Source organism: Lonchura striata, chromosome 14, assembly GCF_046129695.1.
Source record: "Lonchura striata isolate bLonStr1 chromosome 14, bLonStr1.mat, whole genome shotgun sequence".
Taxonomy (NCBI): domain Eukaryota; kingdom Metazoa; phylum Chordata; class Aves; order Passeriformes; family Estrildidae; genus Lonchura; species Lonchura striata.
Window position 1 is genome coordinate 17,361,595 of NC_134616.1, and position 22,671 is coordinate 17,384,265.

At 47.1% G+C, this 22,671-nt stretch overlaps 2 protein-coding genes across 3 annotated transcripts in view; both read left to right on the forward strand.

Annotated features, from left to right (window-relative positions):
• Positions 1–5,323: 5,323 nt before the first annotated feature.
• On the forward strand, positions 5,324–16,427 carry PGK1 (phosphoglycerate kinase 1). Its single transcript, XM_021525262.2, has 11 exons — positions 5,324–5,471; positions 7,975–8,025; positions 8,883–9,038; positions 9,154–9,298; positions 11,335–11,438; positions 12,140–12,259; positions 13,063–13,177; positions 13,464–13,643; positions 14,171–14,348; positions 14,509–14,607; positions 16,205–16,427. The coding sequence occupies exons 1-11, from the start codon at positions 5,407–5,409 to the stop codon at positions 16,243–16,245; spliced, it is 1,254 nt and encodes a 417-aa protein (XP_021380937.1). The 5' UTR covers positions 5,324–5,406; the 3' UTR covers positions 16,246–16,427.
• Positions 16,428–19,232: 2,805 nt separating this feature from the next.
• AMOT (angiomotin) overlaps positions 19,233–22,671 on the forward strand; it is a 60,204-nt gene continuing 56,765 nt past the window's right edge. The window contains exon 1 of one of the 2 annotated variants that reach the window (XM_021525258.3): positions 19,233–19,348. The gene's annotated coding sequence lies outside the window, so the exon portion shown is untranslated. Of the gene's footprint in view, positions 19,349–19,518; positions 19,631–22,671 lie in introns of those variants that run through there. The other variant, XM_021525257.3, reaches the window with a different exon arrangement.

Sequence of the window (22,671 nt, forward strand, 5' to 3'; positions counted from 1 at the left end):
GCAAATGGGGAAGGAGTGGAGGCTGCTGGAGCTCACACAGTCAAAACCTGTCCCAGCAGAGCCCAGGACTGACTGAGGTTTGTAACATCTCCACATCCTTTGGGCAGGTGTTTCCAGGGGTCACTCACCCTTACAGTAAAAATGGGGTTTTCTTGTGTTAGGATTAAATTTCTCCTGTTTTGGTTTGTGCCAATTAACCTTTATTCTGTCACTGGTTTTACTTAGCAAGTCAGGTTCAAGTTGTATCCAAATATTTCTAAGATAAAGAATTTTGTTTTTCCTTAAGATACGGCCCTGTAATTTCACCCTCTTAGACTGTCTCAGGTCTAGTATGCCCCATCAGGTGTGGAAACCCACAGTTTTAGCACTTGTGGTTTGGAAAATGCAGGTTTGTTGCATAAAAACAGTAACCAAAATATTTGGAACTGTTTAATTTAGGCCTTGAGTTATTTTGGGTTAAGGCAGTGTGTGAACCTTGTTTCAAATGGAACTGTTTTGTTTTAGCTCTGACTGAACTAAAAATAAACAAATATAAATAAAAAACCTTATTAAGTGGTCAGGAGGCCCCAAATCCTATGGACTAAGCTGTGATATAAAAATCTCTGCATTTGTCTGGCCAGTACCCTTCATTATGACTCAAGAAACACAAACTTTAATATAGAACTAAAAATCGTTAAGACTCCTGATTTAAAATGTCTTTCCTGAAACCTGACAAGTCAATGATGTTTCTTAAGTGAAACCATGAGCTGTCCCAGAGTAAATTCTGTTACAAGCCCTTGATTTCAGTTTTTCTTGAGCTCAGCTTAGTAGAGCAGTCTCACCTCCTTTGGTGGCAGAGAGCACATATGAGGGGTGAGCAGAGTTCTCATATTCCATAACACTGTTTTGTTAGGGAAAAACTAAATTATGTCATCAAATTGAGGTTCATTCTACATTGTAAAATTGGTGGAACAAATGCAACTTTTAAGGGCTCTGATAGAAGATGATACTGTAGATAGTGGTAGGATTCATGTTAATTTAAACAGACTATCTTTGGCACTAGAGAGACAGAGCAGTGTTCCTGCAGCCTGCCACAGCCAGAGTTAACATTGGAGTCTCTGCAGCTGCTGCCTCAAACATCACCTTTTCAAGCTTGGTGGAATCCATTTTCCATTTTACCAGCGTGCAGTTCCTGCATGGATTTTTGAACTACTCCCTAGATGCTTTCAGTTCAGGGTGGCTAAATCATCTTTTAAGATACTCTTTTTTTTTTTTTTTTTCCCGTTTTAAATAACATTTTTAGACCACATCTCTGCAGAGCAGTACGACAAGCCCTTAAGGTCAGACTCTGATTCCAAATTCAGTATCTGCCTTGATAGCAGAGCTGTGCTAGGCAATGTGAGGGTTTTTTTCCTTTCCAGTTGATTGGACAATGAAGTAGTAGCTGTGAATCTGTGCCATGGCTGCTTGGTCATGAAGGAAATCTGCTGACCATGTAAAACTGGATTGTCTGATTCCCATTAAACACATCTCTAAAATAATTTATTTAAGGAGAGTTGGAGAGCTATACACACACACAAACTCAGGTGCAGGAAAAAGAGACGCAGAGGATTCTTCAGCATTTTTTAACTAACCCCTCATTCAATTTAATGCATGGACAGTCTGAAGCCCTTTGTCCCTGCAGGTGTTGGGAATGATATTTGCAGGCATTGGCCAGGTGAGGGAGCAGCCAGATGTTTGCCTTTATTCTCTGAGTGCTGTGCCTGTTTTTCAGGCAGGTTTTCCCACACTTCCAGACTGGGTGCTGTGTATCTTTCCTGTGTGATCCCTGTACTCGAATATTGACCATCTCCCACTGCAAGGAGAGCAGAGCACTCAGACCTTGTGCTGCAGCCCGTTTTTAAGGGAGGTTTGAACTGCAGCAGATGGTTCTAAAAGCAGGAAGTTTCTGCAGCCTGGGTCACGGGACTCAGATGGAGATGCAGATTATTGGTCTCACAAACACACCCCAGTGCACCAAAGCCTTTGCTCTGCCTAAACTTGCACAGTCCTGTGGGATAAATGAAGCAGGATCACGCAGGAGAGGGATGTGCAAGTCTAAAGTACAGCTGCTGCTTCATATTCCTAGAAATGACTTCCTAGGATGGTCACAGGTCGAACCCCAGCTCCTTGGGTTTGTCATTACCAGCCCTTTGCCCTCCTGGCTTTGCTACACTGGTTAATTTAAAAGTGCAGGGGTTCAACTGTTTGCATGGGCTTTTTTCCTTTAAATATTTGCAGTATATTCTAAGTATTTCACAACAGGAGGGAAGGACAGAGAGGTGACTCAAGCATGGAAGTGGGCTTTGAATGTGTGTCTCTATTTCTTCCCCGTTCTTTGTTACTCCTTTTATAAAAAAACAAATTCTCACTTCTGGGACATTTCCCATCTGTAATTGTGTTCTGCCACCTCAAGTTCTCGTGACATCCTCCCTATTCCTCTATCTCATGTTCTTCACACAAAAAAAAACTGGGAAAAAGCAAACAAGGATAAAACCAAACAACACGGAGTGAGTTTCACTTCTGCCAGCACAATGATCTTTGTAAGTGCACCAAGATTACTCCAGGCCTCTTATCCAATACTCTCCTAACCTATGGAATATAGTGGAATTGGTCCTATTCAGTAGAGTACTCTTGGTCATTTTTATTTATGGCTTGCTTGGTCTTTTCTTGCTGAATGTCCTGTCTACCTGGGGATTCACCAGTGTCCTGCTGTCCCTTTTCCCTCAGCTGTTGCACACAGCTGTCCTAAATACTGTGGTTTGTGCCACCGCACACTGTGACATTCCTGCTTTACACTTTTTTACCCCTAGGAGGTGACAGGCGAGCTTTTGAAATTAAAGCCTTGTCTTAATGAACGAATCCATTTCCCAGGGAAAGCAGGAGGTGCTGCAAGGGCTGGGTTGTGGGCTGCAGCTGGGAAGAGCTTTCCTTTCTGAGTCAGCATCGAGGAATTTAACCTTTGCCTTTGGAGAAAGCAGCACAGCATGAAGCAGTACAGGAAAAAGGAAAGGGATTAATTTCAGAACAGTTAAATAGTTACAGCTCCTGTGGATCCAGAGAAGCCCTTCCTTAGCTCCTCACCAGTATTGCTCTAAGGTTTGTTCACCTGCTCTCACCTGTGCTCCTGGCTTGGCTTAGGAGTGGCTCTGGCTAGCTGTGCTTCAAGCAGGCAATCCCAGGGGAGGCTGGATTCAGGAGCACTTTAGGATTTGAGTCTCAGGCCTTGGTGAAGGCTGGATTCACACTGACACTTCCAGGTGTCCCTGCCCACAGGGGACACTGTGGGCACTGTCCAGGGGCTCTGGGTTACAAGAGCCCACCTGGCGACTGCAAGGTTGGGTCTGATTTGCTACATCACAGGAGGGACCCCGGGTACCCCCTGGGTTTACTCTGCAGTCAACATTGAGACCATTACATTCAATTTAATTTGAACCTTGATTGTAGATTTACAGCAATATGCGATAAACTACAGAGGCACACACTGACAAACTAAAGGGATGTTTCCTGGTCTCATCCTAACTGGTGACCACCTCACAGGACATTTCATGTCACCCATCAGTTTGTTCCCAGTTGTGTATTTCAGGGTTTATTGCTGTTGGGACCAACACCTTTAACATGTCTTGGAGGCTCATCCAGGCTTTCCTGAACTTTCTGACAAGACTTGCAGCCAGAGACTCCCACCCTTCTGCCTCAGGCTGGATGTTTTCACCCGTGTATGAGCAGTGCATTAGTCTGGCTCTCTAGGTACCTTTGTGTTTCATTTCTTGTCAGTGCATGCTCATTTGAATCAGAGAATCATTTAGATTGGAAAAGACCTCTGACACCACCAGATCTGATCTTTGACCGATCACCACCTTATCAATGAAACCAGAGCACTGAGTGCCACATCCAGTCCTTCCTTGAACACCTCCAGGGATGGTGACTCTACACTTCCCTGGGCAGCCCATTGCAATGTTTTCCATGAGAAATTCTTCCTGATGCTCATCCTGACCTTCCCATGACACAACTGGAGGCCCTTTCCTCTGGTCCTGTTCCCTGGGAGCAGAGCCTGACCCTGGCCCGGCTGTCCCCTCCTGTCAGGAGCTGTGCAGAGCCAGAAGGTCCCACCTGAGCCTCCTTTGCTCCAGGCTGAGCCCCTTTCCAGCTCCCTCAGCTGCTCCTCATTGGATTGACTCTCCAGACCCTTCCCCAGCTCTGCTGCCCTTCTCTTGATGCTCTCCAGCCCCATTCTGTCAGCAGAGAACAGACTTTGGCACCACCACTTTCTCAGTGCTGTCTGTACACTTTTATGAGTGTGGCAAAAAATAACCCTGTCAGCAACAGAAAGGCCTATCCTATGGGCCAAAGACAAAAGAGCACGAGCTCCTTTTTCACCCTGTACAGTGCATTGCACTGTGCTATTGCTGCCCAACGCACAGCCCGCTGCACTGCGTTGGAGGCTGCATGTGTGCTGGGCAGGGGATTTTTGAGTGCACCCGGCAGCCTGCCATGAAGGATGGGGTGACAAGACAACAGGGAATGGCTTTGACCTGACAGAGGACAGGGGTAGGATTGCCTCCAGCTCTGGGGTCCCCTGCACAGAAAGGACACGGAGCAAGAGCAGAGGAGGCACCAAGATGATCAGAGGGATGGCATGCTGCTCCTGCGAGGAAAGGTTGAGAGAACTGGGATTGTTCTCGACCCTTGCCTGAGCCTGGCATGTGTCGATTTTTGTGGAAAGAAGAAGCTTTGTGGCCTTCCAGGACCTGAAGGAAACCTACTGGAAAGAGGGAGAAAAACTATTAACAATGGCCTGGAGTGACAGGACAAGGAGGAACAGATTAGGTATTAGGAAGTCTTCCCTGTGAGGGTGGTGAGGCTCTATTAAACCATGCTGCTTCAAGGTGTATCCCTTCAAACATTTTTTTTGTCCCCACTTGTCTTAAGAAGTATTTATGTAGGTCACTTAAAAATATCCCGGGTTTTGTCTCGTCCTTTACAGTCGATGCGTAGCCTGCCCTTCATCTGAAGGATTCCCACCGGCCGACACACGTTTAGACACCATTTATGGGTGATTTTCCCCTCAGACAAGGTGCAGAACCGTTAATTTCCTGCTCAGGGACAGGACCCCGCGCTCTCCCAGCGCCCTCAGGGAGCGGCGGCTGCGTGTGGGACGTGACCGGGGCCGGCGCCGCAGCCCCGCCCCCGAGAGGCGGGATGTCCGCTGACGGACAGGAGTATTGACCAATAGAAATACAGACGCGACGGCACGGACCAATCGCTGACGGGAGGGGCGGGGCCAGGCGCGCGGGGTGGTGGCGGCGCGGGCGGCGCTGCGGCAGAACGCGCAGGCAGCGAAGCGGAGCGGGTTGAGCTGGACTGGAGTGATTGCGGCTAGCAGCAAACATGTCTCTCTCCAACAAACTCACCCTGGACAAGGTGGATGTGAAGGGCAAGCGCGTCGTCATGAGGTGAGGCATTGCGGGGGGAATGTGCATTCCCTGAGGGCCGCCCTGCTCCTTGCTCCACGCTGGGGCCTAGCCGGTGCCCCCTGGTAGTAGCCCCTTGCCCGAGTCTGGCACGTGTCGATTTGTGCGGTTTTAGTTTTATCTTTTTTCGCTGGCTGGGTGTTGGAGGGGCTCCTGCATCACGATGGAGCCGGCCCGGGTCCCTGCGGGGACGTGGCGGCCGGGCCGGGTGTAAATCCCGGCCCGGCTCCGCCGCCCTGGATCACCCCGCTCGCACGTGGGTCGGCCGCAGGAGGCTTGAGGAGAAATCCGGCCAGCCTGCCGCGCTCTTATTCCAGAGAACTGCACCCAAAATGCTTATTTCCCGGTTGTTTTTTTTTTATCCTTAATGCAAATTCAGAAATCATTCCAGTAAAAAACTGAAGATGGGGATCTGCCTAGCTATCCGAATACCAATAGTAATTAATTTCTTAGCAGGAATCGAATCATAGACTCACAGAATGGCCTGGGTTGGGAGGGACCCTAAAGCCCATCTCTTTCCATCCCCATGCCAAGGGCACGAACACCTTTTTCTAGACCAGGTTGGTCCAAACCTCTTCTTGCCTGGCCTTGGACACTTCCAGGGGTGGGGCGTCACCGCAGGTTTTCAGCACATCCTGGTCTGAAACCCTAAAATAGGCATTCATTGCTTATTTATAAAGCATCAGTGCCTGAAAACCTAATGTTAAAATTCTTGCCAAATCCCGGGAGATAAGGGCACGAAGTACATCGTGATATGTCCTGCTCGAAATACTTTTATTATGGGGTAGTTTGTTCAAGGTCACTATAACGTGGCTACTGTGTGCGTGTTACCTGCCCTGTGAGTAGGCAGGGATAGCAAAAGTCTAGCTCCTCTTATTCGCAGTCTGATAGACAACTTGCTCTTTTTACCCGTTTTCTCTTCAACCTTGTTTTGAACCAGTTCGCTAATTTGATTAGCAGAAAGCAGCCGATGTAGCAAGTACTGAAGAAGCTTGCTCAGATTTCCGTGCACTTTCTAAGTCTGGTACAACAAAGATCCATCTCTGTAGGAGTCTGTACCTAATTATTTTTTTGGTCATCTGACTTTTTTCCATTTCTGAGTCATGTTACAGAGAGCAGCCGTGCATTGGCAGGCGATGGGCTGGGTTTGCCCGCTCAAAATCTCTGTTAATTAATGCTAATTAATTAATTATACCGTTCCGTGAGGGCTAGCCGAACACAGCAGGTGAACTGCCAGGCTCCGTTCCTGAATCTCACCCCTCTGAAACGAGTCACCTCGTGCTCTCAGTAGTAACTAAAATCGATACTTCATTTTCTCCTCATGTCCATGTAGTTTTGGCGTACTCGCATCCTGCTTAGCTTCGGGTCCTAGAGCCGAAAAAGGAAAAGTTGAGAATGGGGAGGAGAGGGGGCTCAGGGGAGCTCAGATTTCAATGGTCTGCATGGGGGGAAGAAGGCTGAGCTGGACCTTTCTTTTGTAGTTTTGATGGCTCTGTAAAGCAAACTGTCCTTTTATTCTCTCCTTTTAGGATAATGGCCCGATAGTGATGCTTTTCTTTGCCCCTTCTAGAACTCGACCACTGTGCTGTGGGGCTGCCAGTTGAATTTCCTTCTGCTCAGCTACTCCTGTTTTGCTTTTGTCTTTCTTCCCATTTGTTTCACGTGCTGAGTGGGCGGCAGGGGGATTAATTCACGCAGCTTGCTGAACTCGGATGTTTTTAATGTATAGAACGATGCACACTCTGCTCTCTGCCACTCGCTGTTCCTTCCGTGGGTGTTCCCTCCCGTAGCTCCGAGCAATTTCTGCCTCCGCGGTTATACAACGCAGCTTCCTGCACATGGGCACAAGGGATGCCAGGGCAGCGGGCTGGTGAAACTCCTCCCTGCCAGCCCTTCAGCTGGCACGAGTCAGGAAGTTACCTCAAGATCCAAGTCAGGTCTTCCAGGGAGAATGTGATAAGCCACGGAAGTGAGATTAGAGCTGCAGAGGACAGAAATCAAAGCTTCCTTGAACTGCCTGCTGGCCACAGGAGTCCAGCCAGGTTATGTGTTTTCTGAAACCTCATTAGAGAGCACAAGGTCACTAGTCGTTCATTCCCTTTCATTTGGATGTTCCTTGTTGGGGATCTGAAATCATATTGTTTAAAAATGGAAAGTTCTGTCTGGGTTTATTTCCTGCTCAGCATTACTGCTGCTCTGGTCCTGAGCATTAGGATGTGTCGGTGGCCCAGCTTTCCTGAGTTATTCTAGCAGTGCTTGTTCTCCATTTGTGGTGTTATCACAAGCAGAAATGGCTGATAACACATTGATTTTAGAGCGGAGCTTGTTGACAGGGCAGAGGTAAACATCTAACTCTAATTGTAACACTGCTTTTCTAGCCAGTACCTTTAATGGCAGGTTCTCTTGCTCATTTTTTAATATTTAAAAGTAAATAAGTAATAAAATAAATTTGTTGAATATTTAATTTTGCTTCTGATTTTTTTAGGGTTGACTTCAATGTTCCAATGAAGGATCACAAAATAACCAATAATCAGAGGTGAGCGGTAATTTCCATCCCAAATTGAGTTCTTGAAGTCTGCTGTGTCTAACTTCATCCCAGTACCTGGAACATTACCATGATTAAACTGTCATTGCTCGTACCAGACTATTAAAGGTGTCAGAGAAAGTCCAACCATTTCTAATTAAACCCCCTGCAGTTCTTGGCAACCTACAGTTAAATACAAGACTGATACTCATTGTGGCTGTGGAAAGCATATAGGAAAAAAACTGTTATTTTCAAGATCCTAAACTTCCTAAGTTGGCCATGACCATTTCACAGCCACATCCCTTAGGCTGTGTGTGAAAGTTGTCTCTTACTATCTGCAAGTCTCTGTGCCTCCTGCTTACCCTGGGGCTGTAGTAACTTGTCTTTGTTAGAATAATTGTTGCAGTGCAGCACACAAAACCCTGGACTTTAGAAACAGGCATGCCAGATGTCTTGCCCTGCTGGTCTGCCACTTTCAGGCAGGTGTCAGCTTTGTTCACCACAATGTTCTCACTGCTCATCATTTCTCTATTGGCACAGGATCCCAGAGTAACCCAGGGAGCCTGGAAGTGTTCAGGTGTGTCCTGGCATTTCTTAGCTCAGCAGTCAGCAAAACTTAGATTACAAAATGCATTTTAATTTCACTGTTATCTGCTACATTGCTTAGCAGATAACAGTGTATAAAAACAGGCTGGGATGGAGAATTTTGTTGATGCTTTCTTAAGGAATTGTTCTGTCCAGCTCTTGTGCTGTTTCTTTTGTTACTTTTAAGGGACAGCTCCCAGGGTTCATGTATAAGTAGTACTAATGTGTTTGCCTGGTAAACTCTAATTGAGTCCTTATTAATTGGTTCTTCTATGCTGTTACAGAATCAAGGCAGCTGTTCCTACCATCAAGCACTGCTTGGACCATGGGGCCAAGTCTGTGGTTCTCATGAGTCACCTGGGCCGCCCGGATGGTGTCCCCATGCCTGACAAGTTCTCCTTGGCCCCAGTAGCTGTGGAGCTGAAGGCACTCCTGGGCAGGTAAAGTGGAAAAGCAGCCTGGTATGCATCAGGCCTCCCTGCCAGGGGACCTGGATGCTTTTCTTTCCACCAAGAAGCCACTGGTGAGGTTACAGTGCGTGTCTTGTGTTTGCAGGGAGGTCTTGTTCCTGAAGGATTGTGTTGGTGCTGAGGTGGAGAATGCCTGTGCCAATCCTGCTGCTGGCTCTGTCATCCTGCTGGAGAACCTCCGATTCCATGTTGAAGAGGAAGGAAAAGGCAAAGATGCTTCAGGGAACAAGGTAAAACTTCAAGTCTGGCTTTCATGTGTGCCTGCTTTGGTCTTACCTGCTCTTTACTGCAGATTGACAAGGAGCCAACAGCCTCTCTAAAGCACTGATTGTGAACCTGCTCTTAACAGGATGTCAGAGATCTTTAGTTCAGTGTGTCCCAGTGTTGTGCAAAAGCTTTGAATGGAATACAGTGAATTTCCAAGGTGAAACAACTCAAGTGTAAGGCTATAGATGACTGTCAAAAAAAGGAGAAAGAAACAAAATAGAGCTGTGCAAAAACTGCTGCTTGTTAGGCTTCAGTATTGGATGTCTAAAATGAAAACCAATTTGGAGACAGTTTGTTGCCGCCAGGCCCATAAGAATGATGCTTCTTTTTTGGTTTATATGGCTAATATTTCTGCAGCACAAGAATTCTCAAACCCTCCTCTAAGCCTGTCTGCTCTTCAGAGTAGTTCTCTAGAACCAGGCCCCCTTGCACCTCTGACATTTTGTTGAAGGTCAGCAGAGTGCTTGCTCCAGACAGCTGCTTTTCTTAGCGATGGTGACCCCGCTGGCTTACAGAGGCCTTGGCTCTGTTCAGATCCAGTGCTTGGAGGGAATGCTGACATGGAGTGCTGCCCTTTATGGGCTGACACAGGACTCCTGCAGCATAAGAACACAGCAGAGAGTTGGTGAGCCTGTGCAGATGGCAGGGGGAAATTGAGCAAATCTGGAATTATTCACTGCTAGAACTGTGTGCCACTGCAAGTATAGTGGCAGGGAGAAGAGTGAGGCAAGAATTTAATTTTTCTGTAGGAGACAACCCCTTGGTTTTGTGTGTTTCTGTAATTTTCAGGTGATTTAGCTGAGTGTGTGCATATGGAAGCACACTGCACTGAGCGCAACAGGGCAGGTGCCAGTGACAGAGCTCCCTCTCCTAGCAGAGGTGAAAGCCAGTGCTCTAGAAACAGTGATGCAAGACAGGGTTGCAGGTTCCTGAGTGGTGCTTAAACTGTGCTTTTCTAAAGTAGTGGTTTCTTCTGTCAGAGCCTCTTGTGTTCTGCTCATGGATGACCCTGGTTCTAACTGGAGCACTTAGTGTCTGTACAGCCAGGCAGTTTGCTGAGTGAAGGAGCAGTTGGCAGCATTGTTCTGGAATCTGTGTGGTCCCTTGGACTTGTCTCCTGCTCAGGCTCTGCTGATAAAGGCCCCCAAAGCTGTGCTGAACCCTTCTGCCAACTCTTGGACTGCCTTCCTGCCATTGTCCCTGTGGTGCCACATCTGGGTGCTGGCAGAGGCCTCCTGTGGGGTGATGAGCAGGAGAGCCCTTGGAGAGGGGTGGCCTGACTCCAGTCTGGGCTGTTCTCTACAGCAAGTGGCTGCCAGCTACTCTGAGCAGTCACCTGCTGCCCTAGTGAGCTCTGCTGTCTCTTCATGCTGGGAAGAACTGCATAAGGCATCCCGTGAGGATTTAGTAGGATGTCTTTTAACAGAAATACACATGTTCTTACCCACTACATATTACACTTACCTCTGCATTTCCAGTGCTGGCTGCCTTCACTATGGCCTGTTGTAGTGTGCAAGCCTTTTATCAGACTGTTCATTGGTTAATCCTCAATGCAGTTGCTAAATCAGTCCTTCAGGAGCTTTTTATTGGTGTCTCTTGGAGATCATGCTTGTGTTGATGAGTGAGTGAGCATGAATTTGTTTAGCTTGATTTCAGCATTGCCTTGTCTCTTCCTTGCCCTTCCTGTGCTACCTGTGTTCACCACACAACACTGGAAATCTGTTGGAGAGAGACTGAAATGTTCATAGTGTTGCAGTTCAGAAGTGGGAACAGTCTTCAGCAACAGCAGTCTGAGTTTAAAGTGGAATTTAAACCATTTAAACTTTTTTGTTGCTTCTACTGGACTGGGAAAAAGCAAATGAAGACAGTGATTCACCAGATGAACTGATGAGTTCCTCAAACTAACCTTTGCTTTGTGTTTGGGTCAAATAGCTGACTTTGAGCTTAGATTCAGAGTCAAAGTCTCAGGGTATAAACTTGTCCTTCTTTCTCGTTTTAGATCAAGGCTGAGCCTGCAAAGGTGGAGGCTTTCAGGGCCTCTCTTTCCAAACTGGGAGATGTCTATATCAATGATGCTTTTGGCACTGCGCACCGAGCTCACAGGTGGGTATGTGTTTCCCCTCCACAGGCAGAACTCACAACAGTATCTGCTGTGGAAACACATCAAATACTGCCCCCAATGAGTTTCAGTTTTCTTCTGGGACTATCCCACTATCACTGTGCTGTGTTTGTTCCTCAGTAGTGGATTTACTGGAGGTGGTTGTCATCAGTGTGTGCTCTTTCAGGTTTGTCTCTGGGTACAGGAGAAAGCTGAAACAAGATCTTAAGACTTGCATTGACTTTTTTTAGACTTTGAAGATGTAACTTGCTTAGGGCTTGTAAATTGTCCTGCAACTACAACAGCCCACTTTTCCAAAATATTAATTGCTTCAGAGTGATTATTTTCATGGAGTGTATTTGGATATGTGTACTTGCAGACTGCAGTGGTCCTCTTGGAAGAAGAAATCCCTGCTCTTGGCTATTCTTATTTGTTCTCCAGTGTCTTGGTTCACTAGTTGAGATGATAAATGTCTTGCAAATCAATATTTCTATGCAAGCCAGTGTCAGAAATGAAGCATGTACAGCTGTCTTATCCAGGAAAACAAAGCCCCTGTGTGTGTTCTCATGCAGGTGGTAGCTGTTCTCATTGCTGCAGCTGACTGAAGGGTTGGCTTTGTAATGCTGTGAGACACGGGGGTATTTGTACATCCCCATGTCTTATGGGAAAATTAAATTTTTCCTTTCCTCACTTTTTACTTCTGCAGCTCCATGGTAGGTGTCAATCTGCCTCAGAAGGCTGCTGGCTTCTTGATGAAGAAAGAACTGGATTATTTTGCCAAGGCCCTAGAGAGTCCAGAGAGACCCTTCTTGGCAATTCTTGGAGGGTAAGACTCAAGAACTTTGTGACTGTATTCGTCTAACTGCCCTAACAAATGACATGTTGTTTAAGCAAGTGAACTCCTTTCAAGTGTACCTGCAGTTCAGATTTGTAGCTGACTCCTGAGATGTGAGATGTGGATTAGAGAGGAGCTAACTGATACATCTGCTCCTGTGGTGATGCAGTCTGGCTGTTCATTGTCTCTCCTGACCTCTGATGTTCCTCAAATTGAGACAGTCCCCAGCAGTTTTTTGCCCAGATGAGCCAGGAGAGCAGTTGATGTCCCAGACATTGTCAGTGACCTTTCCCCCCAGTTCAGGGTACAGGAGTGCTCAGGCTCAGCACTTTGCAAATTGACACAACCTCTAATTATGCAATGAGCCCTGCTGGGGCTGCCTGGGCTCTGCCCTGCCCCAGCACCTTGTATGCAGAGGGGCTGGAAGGTGCACAACCAAGTGACTCTTCCTGTGCAGAAATACTTAATTGCAGCCAGTTTTCATCACGTGTGTGCCCAGTGCAGCACTGCAGCTCTGCGAGGTGCATTTCATCAGGTCAAGTAACTTGGCTGGACAGTCAGGGAAAATCAGGCTCTAAAGGGCCAAATGAGGTTTATATTTATATAGAAAAGAAGAAATGAAAGGCTGAATAATGCTCTAGTAAGTTGAATTTTAATGCTGACCTGCTAACTTGTAGAATTCTCTTTTTGCCCATTCCCAACAATTCTTTTGTTGGATCATTCTCTAGAACAGCCTTGACATACCATAGTCACAATATTCATTATTCACTGTTTTTCCTTTTCTCTCTTACCAGAGCCAAAGTTCAGGATAAGATCCAGCTTATCAATAACATGCTGGATAAGGTCAATGAGATGATCATTGGTGGTGGGATGGCATTCACCTTCCTCAAAGTGCTCAACAATATGGAGGTAATGAAGAGAACAATTCTATGTCTGCTCCTATTGAAGAATGTGGTCTGAATGCCCCTTCCATGTTCTGGGATTGAGCATTGGTTCTCTGCAAGAGTAGGGAGCACTGAGAAATTACTTGACAGTCCCTTGCAAAACTCAGATTGCTGCTATATCTCTCCATGTGCTTTAAGAAAACAATCTTTCAGGAATTGCTGCCTGAGCAGTTTGGGTGCTGACATTCTCTTCTGTCATGTCCAAGAGCTAAACAAACACCTCCCTTATTTTTCCCAAATGTTTCCTTTAGATTGGCAACTCTCTGTTTGATGAAGAGGGATCAAAGATTGTCAAGGACCTGATGGCCAAGGCAGAGAAGAATGGTGTGAAGATCACTCTGCCTGTTGACTTCGTCACTGCTGACAAATTTGATGAGAATGCACAGACTGGGGAGGCCACAGTAGCTTCAGGCATTCCTGCTGGCTGGATGGTAGGTTTGAATGGGAAAGGGAGGAGCAGTAAGGAATCGGGTGGGTAGGACACCTTCTAAAGGAGTAGAAAGAGTAATTGTGAGCTTTGGCAAATGTTTCTGGGGGCTGCCAAGCTGTGTAGAGTTTGTTAGTTTAATGAAATTGAAGCCCTGTTGTTTGTTCTGAATTTTTAAGTCTAAAGTATCTTCTGTGAGATTTGGATTAAACCAGCAAAACTTCCCTCCCAGCATGCAGATCTGAATGCAGTAGAAATCCCTTCTTTTTGACTAGAATTTAAGTAGCGTTGGCAAAGTTTTCTAGCTAAGGCTTTGAAAATTTGACCTTAATTTAAAACTGACTTACTGGTGTTAGGAAGATAAATACCCCCTTGCCAGACTCCACCCTCCTGCAGCAGCTGCTGGCAAATCTGTCTGTGAATACAGAGAAATTCTTGTTTCATGTCTGGGGTGAGGGCCAAGCTTCTGGCTGGGCTTGGGTGATTTTGATCTGGGGGTCAGCAGTGAGTGACTTCTCTCACTTCCCCTAGGGCCTGGACTGCGGCCCTGAGAGCGTGAAGAAGTTTGTTGAAGTTGTGGGAAGGGCCAAGCAAATTGTGTGGAACGGTCCAGTTGGGGTTTTTGAGTGGGACAAGTTTTCCAAAGGAACCAAAGCCCTGATGGACAAAGTGGTAGAAGTAACTGGAAAAGGCTGCATCACCATTATTGGTAAGTAGTTGTGTTCTTCTGTTTCTAAATGCATGGAGGAAGCTTGTGATGGCCAGCACTGTGATAAAAATATTTTCCTCAAGTCCTCCTGCAGCTTGGGCATTCAGTTGGACAAAATGTGAATTTCGTGTGTGTCTCATGGATTCTGCTTGTGCTACAGGTGGTGGAGATACAGCTACTTGCTGTGCTAAGTGGAACACTGAGGATAAAGTCAGCCATGTCAGCACAGGAGGTGGTGCCAGCCTGGAGCTGCTAGAGGGTAAATCCTCTTTTATCTTTATTTGTTTGAGTAAATGTGGAGCTCTGTGTGCTCTACCATGTGTTGGTAGTCAAGAAGGCACAACAGAGGAATGTCTTTTCTGTCCCACCATGTGGAGTTAGTTTTTGAGTTAGTCCCACCATGTGGAGCTTTGGAGCTACAAGCTCCTCTTCTGTTCTGTAGTCCTCACAGAGGAAGAGAGGAAGGAAAATGGAATATTCCTGCAAACAGCACAGTATGCTTCTCCCAGAAAGCAAAAATACTGGGACAGAAAACAAGAGTGGGCTGGATTTTGTCACTGATCCCTCAGGACATGGCAATTAGCCTGTTGAAAATGCCCGGTTCCTGTTGGGGAAGCCTCATCAGAACAGTCTGGAATTCTTGCCAGAAGTCTCTTCTTCCCGTTTGCAATTCCCTTGGTTTTGGGGAGCCCTCTAGTGCTCACCGACAAGCCTGCACGAGGGTACTTGGAATTCAAAATGGTGAGGATTGAAGGGATTCTTGTAACGAGTTCCATTGTTCTCTAAACGACTTTTCATTTCCTCTGGTAATTTGCCGTTTCCCAGTGTGTGTAAATTATCCAACGCTGTCAACTCCTCTGGAGAGGAGGAACTTCAATAAACTGCCTTGCAGCTGCTGTTTGCAGGAGTAAGATGGGAGACAGAGCTTTTGTTTCTGTTGCCTAGGGAGTGATGGGGAAGGGAAAGAATGCAGATGGCTCGAAGGAAACGCTGTGTATTCAAAAGCACAAACTTGTCTAAGTTTTGGCCCAAAATATGGGTTTGTGTGTGTGATCTTTTAAATGTAGCGGAAGTCTGGCTAATTAGAAAAGCTTCTGAAGATGAAGAAAGGGGGGAAAATCCCTGAAAACTCAGCAAACTAGTGAGTTGTGAACAGTGTTAAAATTCAGTCCTGCTGCACAGCTTGAGCATTAGAAGGTTGTTTTTCTGAGGAAAGGCAAAACCAGAGTGGTGTCTGTTCATTATTAAAGTAGGACAAAACACTGAAAATGCTTTAGAAAATGTTGCACTGTATTAATCTAGGCTCTTGTACTCAAAGATGAGACTATTCTTTGATTCCATCAGTTGGAAAGAGACATGTAAATGTCTCAACCTGAGTGTTTTAGTTGTTTAAAGACCTGGGACTCTTAGGAGACTTTTTCTCTTAATTAATTCTTAAAATTTCTACCACACTCCCTAGAATTCTATTTACATGCCACTAGGGACTTAAGAAAGTATGCAGCAACTGGCTAAATCAAATCAAAAATCTGTTTGCCATCAAACTTAATGGAAAAGAATGTTTGGTGTTTGGATCTGGCCCTAGCAGAGACTTGCACAGAAATGTGCCATTATTGTTAAATGAAGTTGATGGCTGGGCTGTGTTAGGAATCTCTCTGCTGACATCTGAGTGCAGCTGTGCTCCAGATGGATTTATTGTGTGGAGCTGGTCCATGGAACCTCCATGGTCAATGTGAAGCCAAACTCTTCCATTTTCAACCTGTAATTCCTGATTCACTTTTTAAAATTATATCTCTTTAAATGTAAAGTTGTTTGAGCAGAGATCCTTAACCCTGCTGCTGTGTTTTATCTGCCCCCAGGTAAGGTTCTCCCTGGTGTGGATGCCTTGAGCAATGTGTAGAGAGCAGAGCCCCACGCCCGGTCCCGTGCACAGCCCCTGAGATCCAGCACTTCAGCGCTTCCGTATTCCAGCTCTGCCAGAGGCAGATCCCAGAATGTAAACCGGAACGGGACCTTGGAGCAGAGAGAGCAGAGATTTTCCTGACTGCAGTTTACATGATGTGGGTTTGTCCACTGTTACCCCACTTGAATTAACGTAGTGAGTTCAAGCTGTTGTTGTGAATTTAGAGTGTATATATTTATATTTTGCCTTTTCAAAGAGTTTAATCCCTGTTAGATGTATATCTCAGAAAGGAGTGCACTGTCCAGCTTCCATCCTAGAGGCATTTTCATCACTTGACACGGTTCAAAAACCAGAGGGGACTCCAGTTTTTTGGAGGTTGGTTGTAATAGCTGCTGAATAAACATATTTCAAGTGCTCCCAGTTTGTATGTTGTCCTTATTTCAGATTTTTAGAATGGACTTCATTAAAATATCTTCTAGCATCTGGAATCTGAGCTATTTTTCCTATTTGCTCTAATTATAGTATTTCTAAATCTCATTTTGTGGTTGTCCAGTGGTCATTATAAGCACCAAGTCATCATCAAAGTGAACTTCATTGGTAAGGAAGTAAATTGCCACAGATGTGCTGGGTGTTAAAACTTCAATGCCCCTCATAATAAAGTAAGATGAAATTTTGAATGTGCAAGTAAAGTAACAAAAATGCAAGTTGAACTGCTTATCATCTGGAGAACTTGCTTCATAGTGGGCAACTACTATATTTCATGTCAATACAGGGGGAATTTTGAAGACTGAGACAGGTAAAAATGAAGTCCCTGACAATTGCATTGTGCCTTTGTTCCAGTTTGTGGTCCTAAAAGCACTGAAAGTAGAATGGTAAATCTGCACAAACACTTGAGGTTTGTGTGTGCCTTCAGCACGTGGCAGAATTGCAGATGCTGTCAGTGAAGGCCCAGCAAGGTTGTTCCAGTGCCTGGAGCTGTAGGCTGCCCTGTGCTGGCTGCAGGGCCCAAATGTGAGCACAGAACCAAACCTGGGACTTCTCCAGCCTCAGCCTGGCCTTGGCTTTGGCTTATGGCAGCAGTCACAGCTCTGCTCTGAGGAGAGGCACTGCTCCAGCTGAACTGCTGGTGGGTCCAGGAAAAGTGAGTGGTGTGGGGCAGCCATGGCCTGGTCTGATTCCCAGTGAAATCCCAGCAGTGGTGCTCCCAGGAGGTTCTGCACAGCACAAAGTATTAAGGATGAACCACAGAGGGAGTCCATGAGGTACGCAGCAGGTCACAACACAGATTCTACTTTTCAGTTAATTTCTATATATGAAATATTACCCAAACATGTATGTGTTAGACCAGATATGCTGCCAAATTTTACCTGGTCATGGTGGGGGGTGTGAATTAAAATCCAATAATGCTGAAGTGTGGTAAAGCTGCTATGAAATCTATAGCTATTAGAGTTTAAAGCTAAAAGTGACTGTTGCAAACAAAGTAGAAACAATGCAAATTACTGCAGCACTGTGGTCTCCTTCTCCTCTTCCTCCCCTCCTTTGTAACTCTCCCAAGCATTGTCTGATGGCACATGAATGATGCACATTTTTGCTGTGCTGTGCTCATGTTTTCCAGGCAGGGGTGCAGACCTCCGACAGCTGCAGGAACGTGGCAAAGAAAGGAGGGGGCTTGTCAGCCACAAAAAGACCATGGATTTTGGAAATCCAGTACTACAAAAACAAACATTCCACCATGTCTTGTAACAGATCCTCGTTGTCTGGCTCTGGAAAACAAGACCTCGTGACAGCACAGCCCATTTTTGTGTCACTCTTGTGCCCCTGTGCTGCTAGACTCCCATGGAGCAATAACAGACTTTCCCCCCAGCCCTCCTTTCTGGGTGTTTACTGTGGAAGATTGGTGTGTGGCCACTACTTCTGCTGGCTTTTTTCTCTCTCCATCAAAAGCAACAAAACAAAGCTATCTGTAGTTAAATACAGCAAGCAGTAATGATGCTCTGTACACACAGATGTCTCTGCTTAAAACCATTTTTCCACCTGACTTTGGATGTTCCCTGCTTACATCTCTAAAATATCCTTTTGTTTCCACACGGCTTGTTCTGTGCACTGTTGTGTTCAACACAGGAACCATGGCACGGTAGGGCCAGAGAGATACTCAGCTTTAAATAAAAATAAATTGTAAATAAAAATGGATGAAACACATAAACATGAGACCATATGAGCTGAACACTTGATGGCCAGCAGCTGAGTATTTCAGTGACAGATTTTCCAGGGCCTTTCTTTTAAGTTTTGCCTGCTAATACTTCTTTGATAGGTCAGCTTTTACATTTTTCTTGCTTTTATTGAGAGTTTCTGGGGCAAGAAATCATCCCTGTCGGAAACATTGTGGAAGAAAGATTAGAAGCAAAGCTGTTGCAGAAAGCCCATGATGTAATGAAGTTAATACATACAGCAGGTTTAAGGGGCTGATACTAAGAGCCAGGTGAAATTAAAAGTAAAGAACTTAAATCCTTTGGACACACCAACCCCATGGAACACTGCAGACTGGGAAGTGGAAATTGCCTGGTGGGAAAGGCCCTGGGGGTGCTGGCCATCATCAGCTCAACAGGAGCCAGGCGTGCCAGGTGGGCAAGAGGTCAATGGCACCTGGCCCGTCCCAGCCATGGTGTGGCCAGCAGGACCAGGACAGTGACTGTCCCCTGGCTGGGCACTGGTGAGGCCACTCCAGTGCTGGGGGCAGTCTGGGCCTTTCACTTAAGAAAGGACCTGGAGGGGCTGGAGCATGTCCAGGGAAGGGAATGGAGCTGGGAAGGGGCTGGAGCACCAGCAGAGGCTGAGGGAGCTGGGAAGGGGCTCAGCCTGGAGAAAAGGAGGCTCAGGGGGGACCTTGTGGCTCTGAACAGCTCCTGACAGGAGGGTGTGTGTCGTCCTCTGCTCCCAAGCAAGCAGTGATAGAGCATGGGAGGTTCAGGTTGGATATCGGGAAGAATTTCGTCACGGAAAAGGTCGTTAAACATTGGAAAGCGCTGCTCAGGGAGGCGAGCTCCCCATCCCTGGCGCTCTCCAGGGGACGGCCGGACGTGGCACCCAGCGCTCTGACCAGGTGGGGCTCTCACAGGCTGGGCTCGCTGCTCTCAGGGTCTTTCCCAGCCCCGCTGGAGCCGCGATTCCCCCGGGCCGAGGCGGCTGCCCGGCTCCCCCGCCCGTGCGGAACTACAGCTCCCGGCCGGCACCGCTCGCCGGCCCGCCGGGGGATGCCGGGCGCCGTAGTTGCAGCCGCCTGCTGAAAGTTGCCCGCGGCACCGGCGGGGCCCTGGCCGGAGCTGCCCGGCGTGGCGCGGCCGCCATGGATGTGCGGGCGGCCGCGGGGCCCGGCGCCCGCGGGGTAAGGGCGAGGCGCGGTGAGGGCGCGGGAAAGGCCGGCGCTGTCCCCTCGGGCACCGCCCGAACGGGCCCCCGAGGCGGGGCAGGGCTGCCGGGTGTTCCCTCACGGGCATCTCCTCCTTCCCCGGCGCTGTTGGTGGCTGCGGGGAGGGCTGGGCGTGGGGCGGCTCGGGGGCTGCCGGGGCTGTGTGGGTGGGAGCCGGCCCTGCTCCCCTGCCCGGCTCCTTTGTCAGCTCCAGGTGCTGCCGGGGTGTTCTTTGGCCGCAGGCTCTGCCCCAGCCGCCAGGGATGGTCCCTGCTCTGCCTTCTCCTCCCGCCGGCCCCAGCCACCTGCAGGAGCTCGCCCGCACCTGCCCCGGCTCCGAATTTAACAGAAGCGTCTCCAAATCCTCCCGCTTTGATCTTCGAGAGAGAGAATTTGGAGGGTGATAATCCCCAAAGGGTTAAAAGCTTGCATGCGTGCCTTGGTTCGGCCGTTCCGCTGCTGCGGTTATTGTGCATTTCATTCACAGAGTGAGGCAGGGCCATAAATATTCACCGTGACTTCCACCGCATGGTCTGAGCAGCTCAAACCCCATCGTCTCCGTTCCCGGATACTTTTTGGGCAGGGTGAGGGCTGGGAAGCCAAATGGTCACTGTGGAGGAGCTGTGGTGGACACAGGAGTTGGGGTGATGCTGAACACCAGCTGCTGGTCTCGGTGCTGGCACCAGCCAAGGGCTGGCTGCACATGGTGGCACAGCCCAGCACTCCCAAATTTCAGGCTCCTGGGGACTGTTCAGACTTCTCACAACACCCAGGCCCCGACTCTGGCATCCTCACCTGCCCTCTCCCATCATAGCATGCATAAAGAAGATCTCCACTCAGTTTTCAAGTTAAAATTTTCAGCATTGCCTCTGATAAATGATTTTCTCAGCCCCAATGCAGTATAAAATAGAAAATTCCATTTTAGTTAATTTTTCGGTTTTATTCCACTTTCTAATGATAATTTTTCATTAAGCATCTAATCACATCCTAGCATTTCTCATCAGCAAGGCTCAAGGTGCTTTACAAAAGAGGGAAAAATATGATTATTCTGATTATCCTTATTAAGGCTTAGGTTTTGGGCAGCTTCTGCATATAATATAGGCCCATAAATAATTAAAAGTTCAGTCTAAGAAAGGAGAAATCCCCAGTTGTAAACTGAAGTGCCACACTGAAGAAGGCAGTGTGTTACAAGGCATGGCCTTGTAACCTAATCTCCCTGATCAGAACAGTATCCCATTAACCCACAAATCTCCCCTCTCCTGACCTGTCTGCCCCAAGGACAGGTAATTCCATGTGCAGGATCCAAGGGAGGGAGTCTCAGTGACCAAAAGCAGCCTGGAGAGTGTTCTATTGAAGCTCCCTGGTGTTCAAGCAAAGGTCTTGTGTTCACCAAAATATCCAGCCTGAGCTGAGCAGGGTTGGGCATAGAACTGATGGAGTATTTTAGTAGAAATAGGGTTCAGAAATAAGAGCATTGCTCAAACTGGAGTCTAGAAGATATAGAAAAAGGTTATGGCCTGGATCCAGTTTATCTACATCCTAAATAGAATTCTGACCTGAAACTTGCTCTGAGCTCTTTGTCAAGTTTCATCAAAGTTGGACATGGGCTTTCCTGTTTGGGAATTTTGTTTGCTTGTGCTAAGCTGGGTCTGTGTGTCCCGACACCTGCGTGTGCTGCTGAGGGCTGGCTACATCAGGATCACTGTTTATCCACATAATTCAGCAGCAGGACTACGTGGATGAAGTCCTTGTTCTCATTCCAAGTACCTGCTGTCACATCTGAGTTATTCTGTGGGAATGTTTTTGTTCTGATCTGTGGTTACCCAGCGCTCAGCAATGACCTAATTGCAACCTCCTCGTTAGGCAGAGAAATTTCTGAGTTTGGCTTTGCAGTTCACCTTCTCAAGCAAGTAAAATCTCTGTTCTGTAACACCATCTGCCAGCACTTGAGCCCAGCGTTCATGAGGGATCATGAGGCTGATGAGGGCAGTGTGTGTCTCTGCAACAGCTTCTGCCACTGTAGCATTGCAATGTCTAACTCAGAGCAGGTGTACACCACGTAGTCAATGAAAATTCCTGAGTCTGGTGATCTCCAGCAGCTTTCTTACCACTAAAGGACTTGCACCTGTGTTGGTGTGGTGTTGTGCAATTTCCTGGTAAGTTGGTAATGTAAGAGCAATTACAAATAAAGCTGAAAAAGCCCAGACTGCCTTTTTCTCTAAGACTTAATCTTGGCAATGTTGGTGTAATTTTCAAATGTAACTCAAAGGCATGCTGATTGAAATGAGTCCCAAAGTTCCTTAGGGTCTTGGACAGACCTATATATTGATATATATGTGCTGTAATACCTTCATTTGTATCATGTTGACTGTAGGTCAGTCTCATTGCTGGAAGCTCGGAGTAGTGAGGCATGGCTGGAGCTCCCAGTAATGCTGGTGGTACTGGGATGTGCTGCACATGGCAGGGGAGGACCTGCAGAAATGAGGAAGCTGTGAGTGCAGACATTTTGAGCAGCAGAATTTTGAGGGAGGGTGAGGGGGAGAAATAGAGAAGTCAGTAATAAAAACTAAACCATCACCAGGGTTGTAGGTAATGATGGGTTCCCTAAGAACATTCTTGTGTGCTGCTTAGGAGAGAGAGAAGAGCTTCCCTGGAGAAGTGCATTTCCACACAAGCTTTTGGTTTCTTCCCTTGCCCATTTGTGGAGCACTCACATCTTTCTCTAACCCTGCAAGACATTCTTGTTTCCTTTCATTTACCATGAAATAAGGAGATGAGGCACTGTTGGGCTCCCTTATTGACTTAACTTGTGGGAAGCTCCACGTAAATCCCTGAATTTCCCAGTCCTGACACCCAGGAGGTGTTTGTGGAGTCGAACACAAGGTGGAGGTTCCTGCACAGGGAGGGTTTGATGCTGTCCCAGTCCTGAGCCTGTGACTCTTAATCCTGCCTTGCTTTGAAGTCTGAAGCTCAGGAGTCTGCATTAATGATCAAGGGGCAGAGCTGAATATGGAATT

What these genes read in the sequence shown, in the direction of transcription:
- PGK1 (XM_021525262.2), top strand. Translation starts at nt 5,407, where the DNA reads ATGTCTCTCTCCAACAAACTCACCCTGGACAAGGTGGATGTGAAGGGC. An exon ending in AAAATAACCAATAATCAGAG is followed by an intron (nt 8,026 to 8,882) that starts GTGAGCGGTAAT and finishes ATGCTGTTACAG; the next exon opens with AATCAAGGCAGCTGTTCCTA. An exon ending in AAGTGCTCAACAATATGGAG is followed by an intron (nt 13,178 to 13,463) that starts GTAATGAAGAGA and finishes TGTTTCCTTTAG; the next exon opens with ATTGGCAACTCTCTGTTTGA.